Source organism: Misgurnus anguillicaudatus, chromosome 8, assembly GCF_027580225.2.
Source record: "Misgurnus anguillicaudatus chromosome 8, ASM2758022v2, whole genome shotgun sequence".
NCBI classification, from domain to species: domain Eukaryota; kingdom Metazoa; phylum Chordata; class Actinopteri; order Cypriniformes; family Cobitidae; genus Misgurnus; species Misgurnus anguillicaudatus.
In genome coordinates, this window is record NC_073344.2 from 27180916 (window position 1) to 27195208 (window position 14293).

The window sequence follows — 14293 nt, forward strand, 5'->3', positions numbered from 1 at the left end:
TGAGATAAATCCGTTTTTTTAAATTTTTGTCAAAACATGTTTATTATTATGTTATCATGTTATTATTTTGTTTTATGGTGCTACTTAGCTGTATTTTTTAAGTTATGAAGGTTTAAATCAAAACAAACCAACTGCAGTTGCATTGAAATTAATTGGAATGCACAACCAAAAAATGAGATTTCTGAACAATTAAAAAAAATAGCTTTATCTCGTTTTGCAACGAAACTCTTCATATATAAATACAAGCACATGCATGTTTAATAAACACATAGTTTTATTCATTTATATTTAAATACAATATAAATTATATATAAATATGGAAATGTATATATGCATTTATATATACATAATTTTTATACACAACACACACATATATGATGTATACAAAAACATATTCTGCAAACAATTAGTTGTGATTAATCTTTATGCAGCCCTAGATTAAAGGAACAGTAAAAAAAAAACAAGATGATAAATGTATTTACTATATCAATATGAATTTTGATCTGCTATATTTGACTAAGCTTACTGTCCAGAATGAAAGAAAACATTACAACATGAACCCATTGAGCGAGCTGTCTCTTTAGTACCGCGTGGTTTATTTACATGTTGCTGCTGGTTGTACTGACACACTCACCAAACAAGACATACCCTGTTGCACACCGTTTCCAGGAAACATGTTGTTCAACCCGAAAACCGTAGCAAAACATTGCTCACTGTTTTGAACTTGAACGTGCCCCTGGTAAGTGTACTTTAATTTGTGGCCCCTTAAACTTACAGTAGAGTCGTGGAACATCTTAATAAATGAAAACACTGTAACATATCTCTACAAATTGGCATTTTTCTTGCAATGATATGATATACTTGTATAATAATATTTGGTGACATTTCAATGCATAGTCCTGTCTGTACAATTCTAACAAGCGTTTTTATTTGCTAGAATTGAAAGACTGCCACATGCCGGTGGAAAATAACACCACAACATGCAATACAAAACAGGCTCGGTACTAGGCTTGCTGGACAAACGAAACGAAAAGTTTAATGCATTTTAGGAAGGATTGTTCCAGTGCACCATTAAACACATTGTAAAGGTAGGAGCTGAAACACAAACACCCAAAAATTCTCGGGGCAGCCGCAAATGTCGAAATTTCAGTCAAAACCATTCTATTTCATCATAAACAATCTGAAAACAGGGCTTTAAGTGTAAAATACCCAACTTGTCCTTTAAATACTGCTGAAAAGCCCTCCAAAGCTTGAATAAGTTGAATAAGCGAATCAGACGATAGTGGGCGGGAGCTGTAAACACTAGTGTTTGCTAACAGAGGACGTTTTTTGTTCAAAGAGACTCCGTTATTTTATGGTTGGTTGGACATTTTTGGGGGGGCAGAAGGAAAATCTGGATGGGGGGCAATCCCCCCCGTAGACCCGGCCCTGATACAAAAGGTTTTGGGGTTGATCCCAAGGAGCTTATATGCTGATCAAATTCACTGTAGGTCACTTTGGGGAAAAAGTGTCTGCCAAATGCATAAATGTAAATTCAGACAAACCCAAGAGAGATCTGAATAAACCAGAACCTCATTCACACAGACCTCTGGTCCCAGAAAATACCCGTAAAATTGCCAGACAAGCGTCTGTGTGAACAAAAACTCGTTCCGTTAATCTTCTGGGATCATTGCCGGAAAGAGGACCTAGTAAGATACGCGGGTAACCCTCTGTGTGAACAAGAAGCCGCAAGAATGCCGTAATGGGTGTGTGGAAGTGAGGACGCACGCGTCATCATCACAACACAAGTTATTGTTCAGCTCCTTACAACGAGATAACGTGCATACAAACATTCATCACGAGAAATGTTGCAAACTAGATAGACGCAGTAATCAGGAAATGATAAATGAGACGCATAAACAATGACGCACGTGCTGTAGTGAGGACGCGCGTGTCATGGCAACATGAAGTTGATTCAACTCTTTAAAATGAGGGATTTACAACATTCACAACGAGAAATGTCAGCAAACTGGACTGAAGCAGATATCAGGTAAGTTAGCTCGTTACTTACTGCGTTGAAACGGAGATCATTCAGCAGCATAAAAGAATATCGCGTCACGTGCTCATTTGAGCTATAATAAACGAAAATACCCGCGCATCATCCCAACAAGTCGTTCAGCTCCTCAAAATGCGGGTTTTAAATGCATATAAACAATCACGATGAGAAATGTCTGAAAACTGTATTAAAGTAGAGATCAGGGAGCTCGTCAAATATCCACTCTGAAGCTGAGACCAGCATTAAAACGGTGCGTCACGCGCTCCTTTATAATCTTATCATAAACAAAAATGCACGCGAGTGGTTCTTGGAGGGAGAAATAATATATAATATGCAAACTTCAGACGCTGCGTAGAAGAGAGGGCGGGACTTTCAATAGGTCACGTGTCTTTCCGGGACCGTCACATGCCGGATAAACTTGGCAGTGTGAATGAAAAAAAATCCAACTATTCCGGAAAAATCCAGGATTCATATGCCGTGTATTTTACGGAATTTGTGTGTGAAAAGGGCTCAGGTTTACCTGCTCGAGTTGTTACCTGTGGGTTGATGGAGGTCTTGTCTGTCGGTTCAAATTTAAGTCATTTTCCAACATTTTGCTCACAGAGTGAAATCATCTGGATAATTTACTCATTCCACATCTCAATCCAACTCCTAAAGAATGATTTGAGTTTTCTCCTCTTCTTATAATCTGATGCACATTAGCCCTCAATTCACATATGAGTCACTCAACAATTTCCATCATTACACTAGTCAACATTTGCAGTGGATCAAAAAAGTTCATCAAAGTTGTCATAAGACACATTTCTAAAGGTTTTCACCACACTAGTCATGTGGGTGCATATTATCACACTTTGCATCAATGTCTTGTTTACTTGCGTTCATAGAAATATCAATGATAATTTTGATACATGGATTTCTCTAAGTGTCTAAGTGCTGACTTATGAGGCGTGCAATCACAGCTCATCCACGTCTCTCTTCAGTATTTATTTGTTTATTTATGACAGATTTTGTCCCATGGGCACCCCTGACAGGTTTGTGAGTAACACTATGTCACCCCATTGTTTCTTTTTAAACATTTTAATTTCTTAAATACTCTGGGGTAAAAATCTGGTGTTTTAAAAGTGTTAAATATGTATGCTTCAAAACAACTATTTATTATGTATTTTCTCTTTCTTTATTTTTCACGCCATTCCAGTATATTCAAGGTGAGATCGGGTTAATCCATACACAGGTTGATCCGCACAACGTAATCTACTGTAGCCTATACGCACGTTGGGGAAGGGGCAATTTGTGCAGATTCACATAGCTTACACGTTTTTAGCCTGTGAGAGGAAACCAGATTGCCCTCCTAACAAAAATGAACCATAGTTTTACTACAGTTAAAAAAAACTGGTTAGCGTAGTAAAACATGGTTAATTTCATAAGGGCCATGTTGACACAGGGAGAACATGCAAGCTCTAGTAATTACATGTTGACTGCTATGACATTTTGCATGCAAAAAAATATTTGTATGTTTAGTCACCCTGCTGGAAAAAACCAACCAGCAAGACCAGCATATGTTGTGTTCTGGTGCTGGTATTCTACCACCAGCTAAACCAGCATAGAATACCAGCACCAAACCAGTATGGGAATTATGCTGCTCTATGCTGTTTTTTCAGCAGGACACTGCACAAAATATCAAAGCAAATGTCTATATGTTAGATTGTTTTTAGATTTGCTTTGTCTAAATTTATTTGACATTTATGGCCTCCAGAGCTCCTTTTATTTTATTATCACATTTCCTCTCAGATGTCTACTATCAGTGTTTTAAGTGTGGCCCCTCCAAAAAAAATCATTTTATGAAAATCCATTAAAATTCATGACATCTCAAAGGTTGAATTGTCATCAAACAAAAACATGAAATAACACAATGTAGTTATTTTGGTCGATAGTCATTGTTTTCTGAACTTTGATTTGTGATGAATTAATAAATCTGTAGACCTCTGGCACCATCTGGTGGCCCGACAGAGGACTGCAGCCCCCTCAGTTTGAGAACCTCTGATTGAAATCTTGATTGGATGGTTAGCATGCAGATCATGAGATTAATATTCACCCATTTAAAATGTATAAATCTATTACCGAAACAATACAAACACAATGACATTTTTGACATCAAGCTTTTGTTTTGATCATGTGTCTTGTTATTATGAGTTATTAGTATTTTTTTAATCAGATGCCAAAATGTATGGCTTTAAATCATCATTTAGCCAATGAGGTTCAATAAGTTTAAGAAGAATTTTTTATCTGAGCTTTACTCTTAAAAAGGAGAAGTGACACAATAATCAGATTTCAGTTAATGTTGATGTGTTTAGAGGAAGTTTCTGTGTGGTTGTAAAGAGAAAGACGTCGTAATGAAAGAGGATCTCTAGAAATGATTAGCTCAGACACACACGAGGTTAAAGGGCAAAGTGAACCACAGTGACCGTCTGAAACACTGCCAGGTGAAGTACAGCGTGTGGACTGCATGTAACTCAAGATATTGCAGATTTATAAAGAAACAGCTTTCTTCTGCAGGACATTTAATATGGAGAACCCACAGGAGAAGATCACGAAAATCTCACAGGAGCTTCGCTGTAACCCGACGTCACTCAGTGTGGCTGAATATCTGGACCAACACGATGAGATCAAACATCTGCGACAGGACTTTCTTATTCCAAAAATATCTGAGCTACCTCCATGTGAGTGTTTATCAGTCATGTTAGATAAGAAACTCTGTTCAGTTTATGACTATATGATCGCTGTTATATGACTGTAGGAGATAAATAGCACGAGTTGTGATCAGGTTCACTGTATCATGTGTTCACATGGGGGGCAGTCAGGAATATTGGGTGGGCAGAGAGAACGCTCAATGTAAAATATATATAAAACAGATCTGAAGGTTTTACGTTGTTTGTCTCCTTCAAACAGAAAATACATCATTCATGTTGTGTGTCTTATCAATGTGGGCAAACACACAAGTTTTTAATGTCAACATTTGTATAGATATGCAGTAACAATGTTCGGTCAATGCACCTGAAGCCAAGTTATGGCAAACTCTGGTGACGTCATTCAATCCTCGACGTGTCAGTCTCATAGGCTAGATTTTCATTCATTCCTGACCCTACCATACATGCTCAAATATCACAACAAAGCACAACGCGTACAAATAATCTATTGATGACAGCATCATGGAAGCAATTTGACAAATTTATATGACAAATTTGTCAAAAGCTTATCCTGTTTGCTGAAAGAAACAGCACCTGACAAAAGCACAAGCCCTAAAATACTGTAATGCTACATACACACCAAGTAATCTACTCGCTCTAGATTACTCGCAGGATTTAAGTTTGTGTTATGCGAATCTTTCGCTCGAGTAGCGCGTGTTTTCGTGGTAAACGCGCCGCCTATATTGCGTCATCCGCATCGCCTCACGGGAGGACGAGTCTGATCGCGCCTTTGCATTGACTTTGTATGTAATCTACTTGCGCAAATCGTTGAACTCGCATCTGGTGTAAACCCACAGTAAGTGTGAGCTGCAACAAGTCCAAAGATAAATCACACTGCTTTCTTCAGTAAATTAGATATTATAATACAACAGAACATTATAAAACACCATCTTATGTCTCCTATAGGAACTTGTGTGAAGTTTGGAAACGCGAGCTGATGATGATGACAAGACTGCCAAAACATGATTTTAAAACTGTATGCAATGCGCAGCTGTTACAATGATGTGTATATTTAATGTATAACCATCTTATATCATTTATATATCTAATATATCATGCTACAACCAAACTGCATATTCTAATTTTAATAAACAAAACTACGTTTAAAACAAACAAAACTGCTGAAGACTTGCCATTCTCTGTTTTATTTGAGTCTAAAAAAGGATTAGGGGTTCTTTTGGGGATGTTTTACTATAAATATAATAGTTTTATATTAATATGTGTTATACGTTTATGTAGTGAATTGCATTTTTTTCTGATATATATTTGAAATATGTGTTTTCTTTAAATCACCGTTGTAGAGAATAGTAGTTTTCCTATGAGTTGGTGTTAATATAAATGGCATTTTCCAACCATGGATGCTATTTGTGTAAAGAGACACTCTGTTTTTTATGGTTGGCTGGACATTTTTGGGGCAGAGGGAAAATCAGAAGGGGGCAATGCCCCCCTAGCCCCCCGTAGACCCGGCCTTGAGTTAATCATCAGATTTTTCTCTGTGTGCTTGCAGCGGATTTGTCACTCGTGGATGGCTCTGAAGATTGTGTTTATTTCGTGGGAAACTCTCTCGGCCTTCAGCCAAAAAATGCTAAGAAATACATTGATGAGGAATTAGACAAATGGGCCAAAATGTGAGTCTCCTTTTTTCTAAAAGTTTCTACCGTGATCTTACACTACTTTAGATCATTTCAACATCTGAAACTGATTGTTTGCAGGGGCTCTCATGGTCACTTGGAGGGCTCGCGTCCTTGGGTCTGGGCTGAAGAAAACCTAGAGGATCTGATGGCAAAGATTGTGGGTAATAAAGAGGACTTTACCCCCTCATACAGTATAATCACTTCTGATTCAACAAAAGCTGTTTTTATGGGGCTGTATTTAGGTTAATGACAAACTTAGACATACAGGTGTTTTTATTACAGACGCTTGCAACACCTGGGTTAAGGGTTACATCCAGATATAGCTGCAGGAATATTGGTAGATTCCAGGAAAGAAAACCAGCTTAGAGTATAACAAACTCATTTCCAGAATACAGCATATGTTGAATAAATAACATTTTAAAGGGCTCATATTATGCAAAATCAGCTTTTACAATGTGTTTGGACATAAATGTGTGTTAGCAGTATGAGAACAGAACAACCCTACAATAAAAAAATATAATCCCCATTAACGCTGCGTAACGATTAATCACGACTAGTCAGTTACAGAATAAAGCTTTTGTATACATCATATATACAGTATGTGTGTCTAGTGTGTATAATAATTATGTTTATATAAACACACAAATGTGCATAAAGTTAAATCTTATATCTCAATAGGTATTTAGTGGGTTGATTCAAATGTGACACATATTGACACATATTCACAAATTCAATTTTTAGTTTTAGTTTACTCTACATAATTGAAAAAGAGTCAATTTTACATTTATTCAAGGATTTGTTGGGCTGAAAGGAAACAGAAACAGGATAAAGAGATGCAACATTACTGTGTATGTCTACTGTATATGGTGAAGTCATTATTTTACTCTAGGTTAGAACTGTGAATCCAAATAAAAAACCTTTAAAACATGTTTTAATCTATAAATAGGTGCTAAACCAGAAGAAGTGGCTTTGATGAATGGATTGACTGTGAATTTACATCTTCTAATGGTAAAATTCATCTTTACACCTCCTATATGTGAATAACCTCTTAACATGTGAATAATAGAGTTCATATAATTTTTTGCAGCTTTCCTTCTATAAACCCACTCCAAAACGGCACAAAATCATTCTGGAGGACCGAGCCTTTCCATCGGACCATGTAAGTTTGCGCACGTTTCATCTTTAATCCACTGCTTGCTATAACACAAGAGAAACTGGGCTGTGATTATTTGTTTTCTGTTTTTTAAGATAAAGAGTTAAAGGTGGTGTGTGTGCAGCATCTAGTGGCGAGAGTGCATTATTTTCAAATAATTCAAAGGACAGGAGTTCATTATTCCTCTTATACCACGGTTACCACAAACATTGCTCTGGTGCCTATTTTTAAGACATTTGAAAAGTGAGGTGTGCGGTTATTGAAAAATAATGCATACCCCGTGAAACATTTCTCAACCAATCAGAATACAGCATTGAACAGACCCGTGGTATAAAGTTCATTTTGTAAGGTCTTTATACACCTCTGATAGTTATGTAGATTATATTTCTGTCAAGAGATCCTTCTAAAATTTAAACAATACACCTTTAATTTTAAATGATGTGGAGTTTATGGGTACTTTCACATCTGTAGTTCGCTTCATTTGATCTGGACCAAAGGCAAACAATTATACATTGTAGCATTTTTAGCAGTTTTGGTTCCTTTTTACACCACACTGATTGCTGTGGTCCGACCAAATCCACATCACTCGTTGGCCACACGTGTCTTTGAGCGGATTTCCTAAACTGCTTTTTGATTGGTCAGAATCAACGTGCGGGATATCCCAACGGAACCCCGGAAGTAAACAAAAAAGAGGAAAATACAGCAGATATCACACCGCTGTTTATATAGACGGTTTCAGCAGTACCAGCTTTCGTGTAACAAACGTAACTTCTGGTAAACTTCTACAAAGAATCAATAACAACAGTAGTTTATTTCTGATAACAAGCTAAATAAATAACAAGTACATTACCTTAGTTCAAGCGTATCAAAAATGACACTGAGCTAACGTAAAATGTGTACTATATAATCTATACAATCTAAACTACAAATCGGCTGCCAAATTTCCCTTCAGTTAAGTTTAGGCACTAGTCAGACCATTAAACAAACAGGGACCGGAAGTTTAGTTCTGTCTGCGACAACACGCATACATCCAATAAAATGAGAGATGACTGCGTGTTCTGATTGTATTCGTGGTTGTTATAAATAGTTTGTATACACCACTTTAGGCAAACTTTTCAAGTCAAGATTGAAACATTGATGTTACTTAAAAATAATCTTTTAAAACACTGCACATGGCGAAGTTTGTCCGCAAGCTACCAGCAGGCTTTTGTTGCTCATGCTAACTGTTAACAAACTTTTCCTCATCCCATAATCCAAATCGCAGCTGACTACGGCAATACTTTTGTCTGTTCAAGGTCAGATCGTGTCCTCACCACAAACAAACCGCTCCAGAGTTCATTGTTTGGTCCACTTTTGGTGCGCATCCGAGTTTAATCCCAAACGAACAGCACCAAGTGTAATAATGAACTCTAATACGACTCAACCCAACTAAATAAGGCAGATATCTACATTTGAATCTGGTTTCTTTATTTAGTTTCATGCAGCAGTTTGCATGTTTCATTAATGTTGGATATCTGGCCCGGATCGACACGCTTCAATTACTTATTAAAATCATTGACAGTCGCTCGTGGCAATAGCAGTAGATTTGATGCATTCATTGAATGATTATTAGATATGACACATTCATTTGGATTGATATTGAGAATCAATTTCATTAAAATCAGCTGTAGTGTTTCATTGTGGGAAAGTATTGGCTCTGAAGGCTTTTATAAGTCACTTTAATCTGTTTCTCTACTGTAGGATCTGTTACTTACTTTATTGTATGTGCTCTGCTGGAGTATTAAAAAGTCAAATATTTATTTGAGAAATGTTGCTAAAGTCTGACAATGAAGTGAAGTTTTTCTTTTCTTGAGCATTTGTGATGTTTTTCTGTCACAGTATGCGGTGGAATCTCAGATTCGTCTGCGAGGATTCAATCCTGATGACAGCATGCTGCTCATTAAACCCAGAGAGGTAATGACATCACTTCCTGTTCCGATCGTTATGATGTCACAGCTGACAGGTCATTTGATTGGTTGTTTCAGGGTGAAGAGATGATAAGAACAGAGGATATAGTGTCTGTCATCGAGCGGGAGGGAGACAGCGTGGCTGTTGTCATGCTCGGTGCGGTTCAGTATTACACCGGTCAGTTCTTTAACATGGAAGCCATCACAAAAGCCGGTCACGCTAAGGTGAATACTTACTGTACACACGGCCTTCATGCCATCACTATTTTACTATGATTTTATCGATGTCTTCACTATAATGGATTCATAGGATTCATTTGTTTAGAGTGCCACAGGGATGATGTATTTTTCTAGGCAAAACACAGATATGAGTTTGCATTTTAGCATTTACCGTTCCATCATTCTGAAGTCAATGAGGTAAACTCCTCAAATAAGATCTTGGGTTGACACAAGATCATGGATGTCTTCTCTTTATTTATATCAGCTCCCACTTGCTGTAGAAGAGCGATGAAAGATTGTGCCCATCCTTTTATTTATGAAGATGTCAATGTTTAAAATGCACACAAAGAAAGACGCATCTCTGACGTGACCATACAGTGCTTTTCAGTGATCTAAAAGGAAGTGCAGAATTACTTTGCATTGACCCCCTTTTATAATCTCAGAGATATGGATACAACCTTGGTGTTTTTAAAAAAAACTGTAGGAAATTCTACCCCTTTTATCACTGTAAATTGTAAGTATGTGTTCTTGTGTGTTTGTTCAGGGTTGTTTTGTAGGATTTGATTGTGCTCACGCTGTAGGAAATGTAGAGCTACGACTTCATGACTGGAACGTGGATTTTGCGTGCTGGTGCACTTATAAGGTAAATCTACGCGTGTGATTCATTCATCTATGATTATGAATCAATAATGGGTCAGTTCACCAAACAATAATAATTCTGTCATCATTTCTTCATGTTTTTACCAAACCCATGAATGTTCCACAATCTCACATATGTCTGAATAATATCATCACTTATCATGTTATCCATACATCCAGAACACACCTGTCAACATTGGAATTTTAAAATAAGGGAAATTTAAACCCTAACATCCCCCCGTTTTCACTACTACGCAAGGGAATGAATGGGTACATTAGTATTTCACATTTTAGTATTTTTTTCTTGTTTTCAAATCTCAAACTTCTTACTGTGAATCATGGTGTATTTTCTTGATGAGCAAAATGACCTAAGAAAATAAGTCTAGTTTTTAGACAAAAATATCCAATTTAAGTGAATTTGTGCTTTAAAAAAAAAATCTTAATTCAAGAAAATTGAATGTTAGTGAAAACCTTAAAAAATTCTCCACATGAAGGTTTGGCATGAGCATATGGAAGTTTGAAATTGAAACTAAACCTTAGATTTTTTTTACTCCAATGTCACCTTAGGGGCTCAGTATTTGGCAGATTTTTGGCTTGTTTTTAAGCTAAAATTCCCTTCAATTGTATATTTTTGTCTAAAACTAAACTTTTTAGGTTAAGAAATTGCATCTTGATTTAAGAATTTTTAGATATTTGTACTGAAAACACATAGGAAACACACGTCGCAGAAGTTTCATTCCCAACATGCAAAGTTATAAAAAATGCACACCCCATCAGCCCGCACATCAAAATCTGCAAGTTTGTGTACATTGGCGGGTGGACATGCACGCTAATGTGAGTGGCGGTTGTAGCTTTGCACACGCCTCTTCATCTTCCATACATCATCAGGAAGCTTTTCTTCTTGTTTGATTGGCGGGTGTCGTTTGAGTGATATGTCATACTGCCGCGCCGCCGCCTGCTTTATTGAAGAGTAATGTAGCAAACATCAAATATGGCCTGTCAGATTTTTTTATAGAAAGATTAAAGATACATAAAATTATTTAAACGGGATGATGGTGGGAAAGAATGGCAAAATACAGGAGAATCCCGGGAGGGTTGACAGGAATGATTCAGAAGTGCAGCTCCAGAGCTAAACCCATAAGAGCTGCTTGAATATTTGTTCATACAGACACTTTAGTTCATTCCCATACGGCAAAAAATATATGTTCAAATTTAAAAAAGGCCAAAAAATATATGTGCTGAAATATGTTTACAAAAATTTATTTTTCACCAATATATTTTTTGCCTTTATGAAATATATTTGAAAGTATTTATATTCACGTCACATTGGAACACTGTCAAAAATAAAGGTACAAAGTTGTCACTGGGGCAGTACCCTTTAAAAAAGGTCCTAATATATACCATTTAGGTAAAAATATATCTTTGAACTGTCAATATGTACACTGTAAAAAAAATTCAGTAGAAATTGCAGCTGGGTTGCCGGTAACTTACCGTAGATTTACATTTATTTTTTTTTTACTGGCAACATTTTGTTCAAAGTTAAATAAACATTAAAAATTTACAAATCTTTGTCTTTACAGAGTACAACAAAAAAAAAACAGCATCAAGAAAAACATTCTGGAAAACAAAATCTGAAGCAAAAAAACAGAAAAAGGTTGATGACGATTTCTGGTTCCCAGAATGTTTTGCATGAGGCTGTTATTGTATAGTTTTATTCTGTAAAGATAAAGACGTGTTAATATTTAAAATGTATTTAACTTTGAACAAACTCTTGCCAGTAAATAACATAAAATGTAAATCTACAGTAAATTACCGGCAACCCAGCTGCAATAACATTGTAATTTCTACGGAATTTTTATCAAAATACAGTGTACCTTTGAAGTACTATGCACTCTTTGGGTACAAAGGTGTACCTTTATGAAAGGGTACTGTCCCAGTGAAAAAAACAAAAATCCATTTCTCTAATGCCATATTACTGAATAATACTAAAGTATATATTGTGCATGTTTAGTGAGTAAATCATTGAGTGTTTATGTAAATGTGTTGTGTTTGGTTCAGTATGTGAACTCAGGGGCAGGTGGTCTGGCAGGTGCTTTTATACACCAGACTCATTCACATACAGTCAGACCAGCGTAAGTATTAAACACTACAGGAAATGTTTTCTTCACACGTACAGATCTCATGAAAACTCTCATCAAATCTCATGCTTGTGTTTCAGATTGGTGGGCTGGTGGGGACACGACCTGAAAACTAGATTTCAAATGAACAACGGTACATGATCTCTGTGTCGATGTAAATGATCCAGTCTGTGATTCTGAAACTTCATGGCCGTGTCTGAATATTCCCACAGAACTGGAGCTTCAGTCTGGTGTTAATGGTTTCCGTCTGTCGAATCAGCCGATCTTACTGGTGTGTCCACTACAGGCCAGTTTAGAGGTGAGAGACAGCAGACAAACATCACTAAACACACTGACAATATGGACATATTTTTTGCAATATGAGAATAAATCTGAGTGCTGTTTTTTTGTAGAGATTTCGCTTAACTTGAGTGTATTTCTGCGTGTAGATTTTTAACAAGACGAGCATGAAGGAGTTGAGGAAGAAGTCTGTGCTTCTGACGGGTTATCTGGAGTATCTCATCAAACATTACTACAGCAAAGATGAGTCGAACCCGGACAAGCCCTTCATTAAGATCATCAGTCCATCAGAGCCGGAGGAGAGAGGCTGTCAGCTGTCTCTTTGCTTCTCTCTTCCCATCAGAGATGTGTTTAAAGAGCTGGAGAAGAGAGGAATCGCTGTACGTCACAGAGACACTTTACAGCTGTGTGAAAAATACATTCAGAACATCCCCAAATAAAAATGTGGTATTTGTGGAAGCTAATGTGTGTTTATCTGATGTTTCAGTGTGATATGAGAGAACCGGATGTGCTGCGTGTCGCTCCTGTGCCCCTGTACAACACCTTCACTGATGTGCATCGTTTCATCACTGTTCTGGGATCAGCACTGAGTGCCTGTAATAAACTCCAGGAGAGCTGATTCATCATCTGACACCTACTGTATGAGAAGAAGTTGTCAAGTGTTTTTATCGTCTGTTTGTTAACTCAATCAGCTTCATGTGTACAAGAATTGAATTGAGAGTGTTTTGAACAGAAATAAACCTAAGACTTTTCAAAAGCGTCTTTGAGATATTGTACATCAAATAAGATCCTCTTCAGTAAATTCTCAGATCATCTCCAATGGGTCTCGGGTGTCTCTTATCATATCAGATGCATCTCAGGTCATCTCCGATCATAATAGATGTGTCTCAGAATATCATAATGTGTCTCAGATTGTCTCAGATGTGTCTCAAGCCGCCTTTCCACTGCACACGACAAACGACGGCCGATAAGCCGGAAGTCATTCATTTCCTATGGAGAGTCGCAAAGGGGTTGTGTGAGGTGCCGACCATCTGCGGATGCGTACATTTCGGATCCGTTTTGAGCGTTGGATCCGTTCAAAAAATGTCAACTTGTGAGACTAAACCGCATTCGACATGCTGACTGGAAGTTATGTATTTCATTGTATTCCAATCACAAACTGTGTGTGAGGTGAAAATGATTAATCCTTTTGATTTAACTTTATTAGTAACACTTGAATCCTTAAAAAAACATTTTGATTACTGATAATAAATACATTATTAATTTAATTTGTGTACGTTATTATTTTAAATGTGTCTTCATATGTTCTCTCCAAAAATATTGGCAATATTTGTCATATATATGCATAGCTGTCTATTGTTTCATTCATTTGCCTTCATTTATTTATTCCATCACAGTAAACATAATTATTAGAATGAAGCCTCTTGCGCCGGAATGAGCTTCTCTCCCATATGCGATTAAACTGAAACTTCAATACGACTGCCACTAGGGGGCGAACTCCGACTG

At 37.0% G+C, this 14293-nt stretch overlaps 1 protein-coding gene across 2 annotated transcripts; it reads left to right on the forward strand.

The window, feature by feature from the left end:
* Nucleotides 1-938: 938 nt before the first annotated feature.
* On the forward strand, nucleotides 939-14055 carry kynu (kynureninase). Of its 2 annotated transcripts, none has more exons than XM_055213581.2 (14): nucleotides 939-1088; nucleotides 4589-4752; nucleotides 6287-6407; nucleotides 6492-6574; nucleotides 7360-7421; nucleotides 7501-7572; nucleotides 9445-9519; nucleotides 9591-9737; nucleotides 10276-10374; nucleotides 12429-12502; nucleotides 12589-12641; nucleotides 12721-12806; nucleotides 12937-13167; nucleotides 13275-14055. In XM_055213581.2, exons 2-14 carry the CDS (start codon nucleotides 4599-4601, stop codon nucleotides 13404-13406), a joined length of 1389 nt encoding a protein of 462 aa, XP_055069556.2. In that variant the 5' UTR covers nucleotides 939-1088; nucleotides 4589-4598; the 3' UTR covers nucleotides 13407-14055. The 2 variants fall into 2 exon arrangements, with proteins under 2 accessions (XP_055069556.2, XP_055069554.2); XM_055213579.2 differs by lacking the exon at nucleotides 939-1088 and adding an exon at nucleotides 1983-2029.
* Nucleotides 14056-14293: the final 238 nt, after the last annotated feature.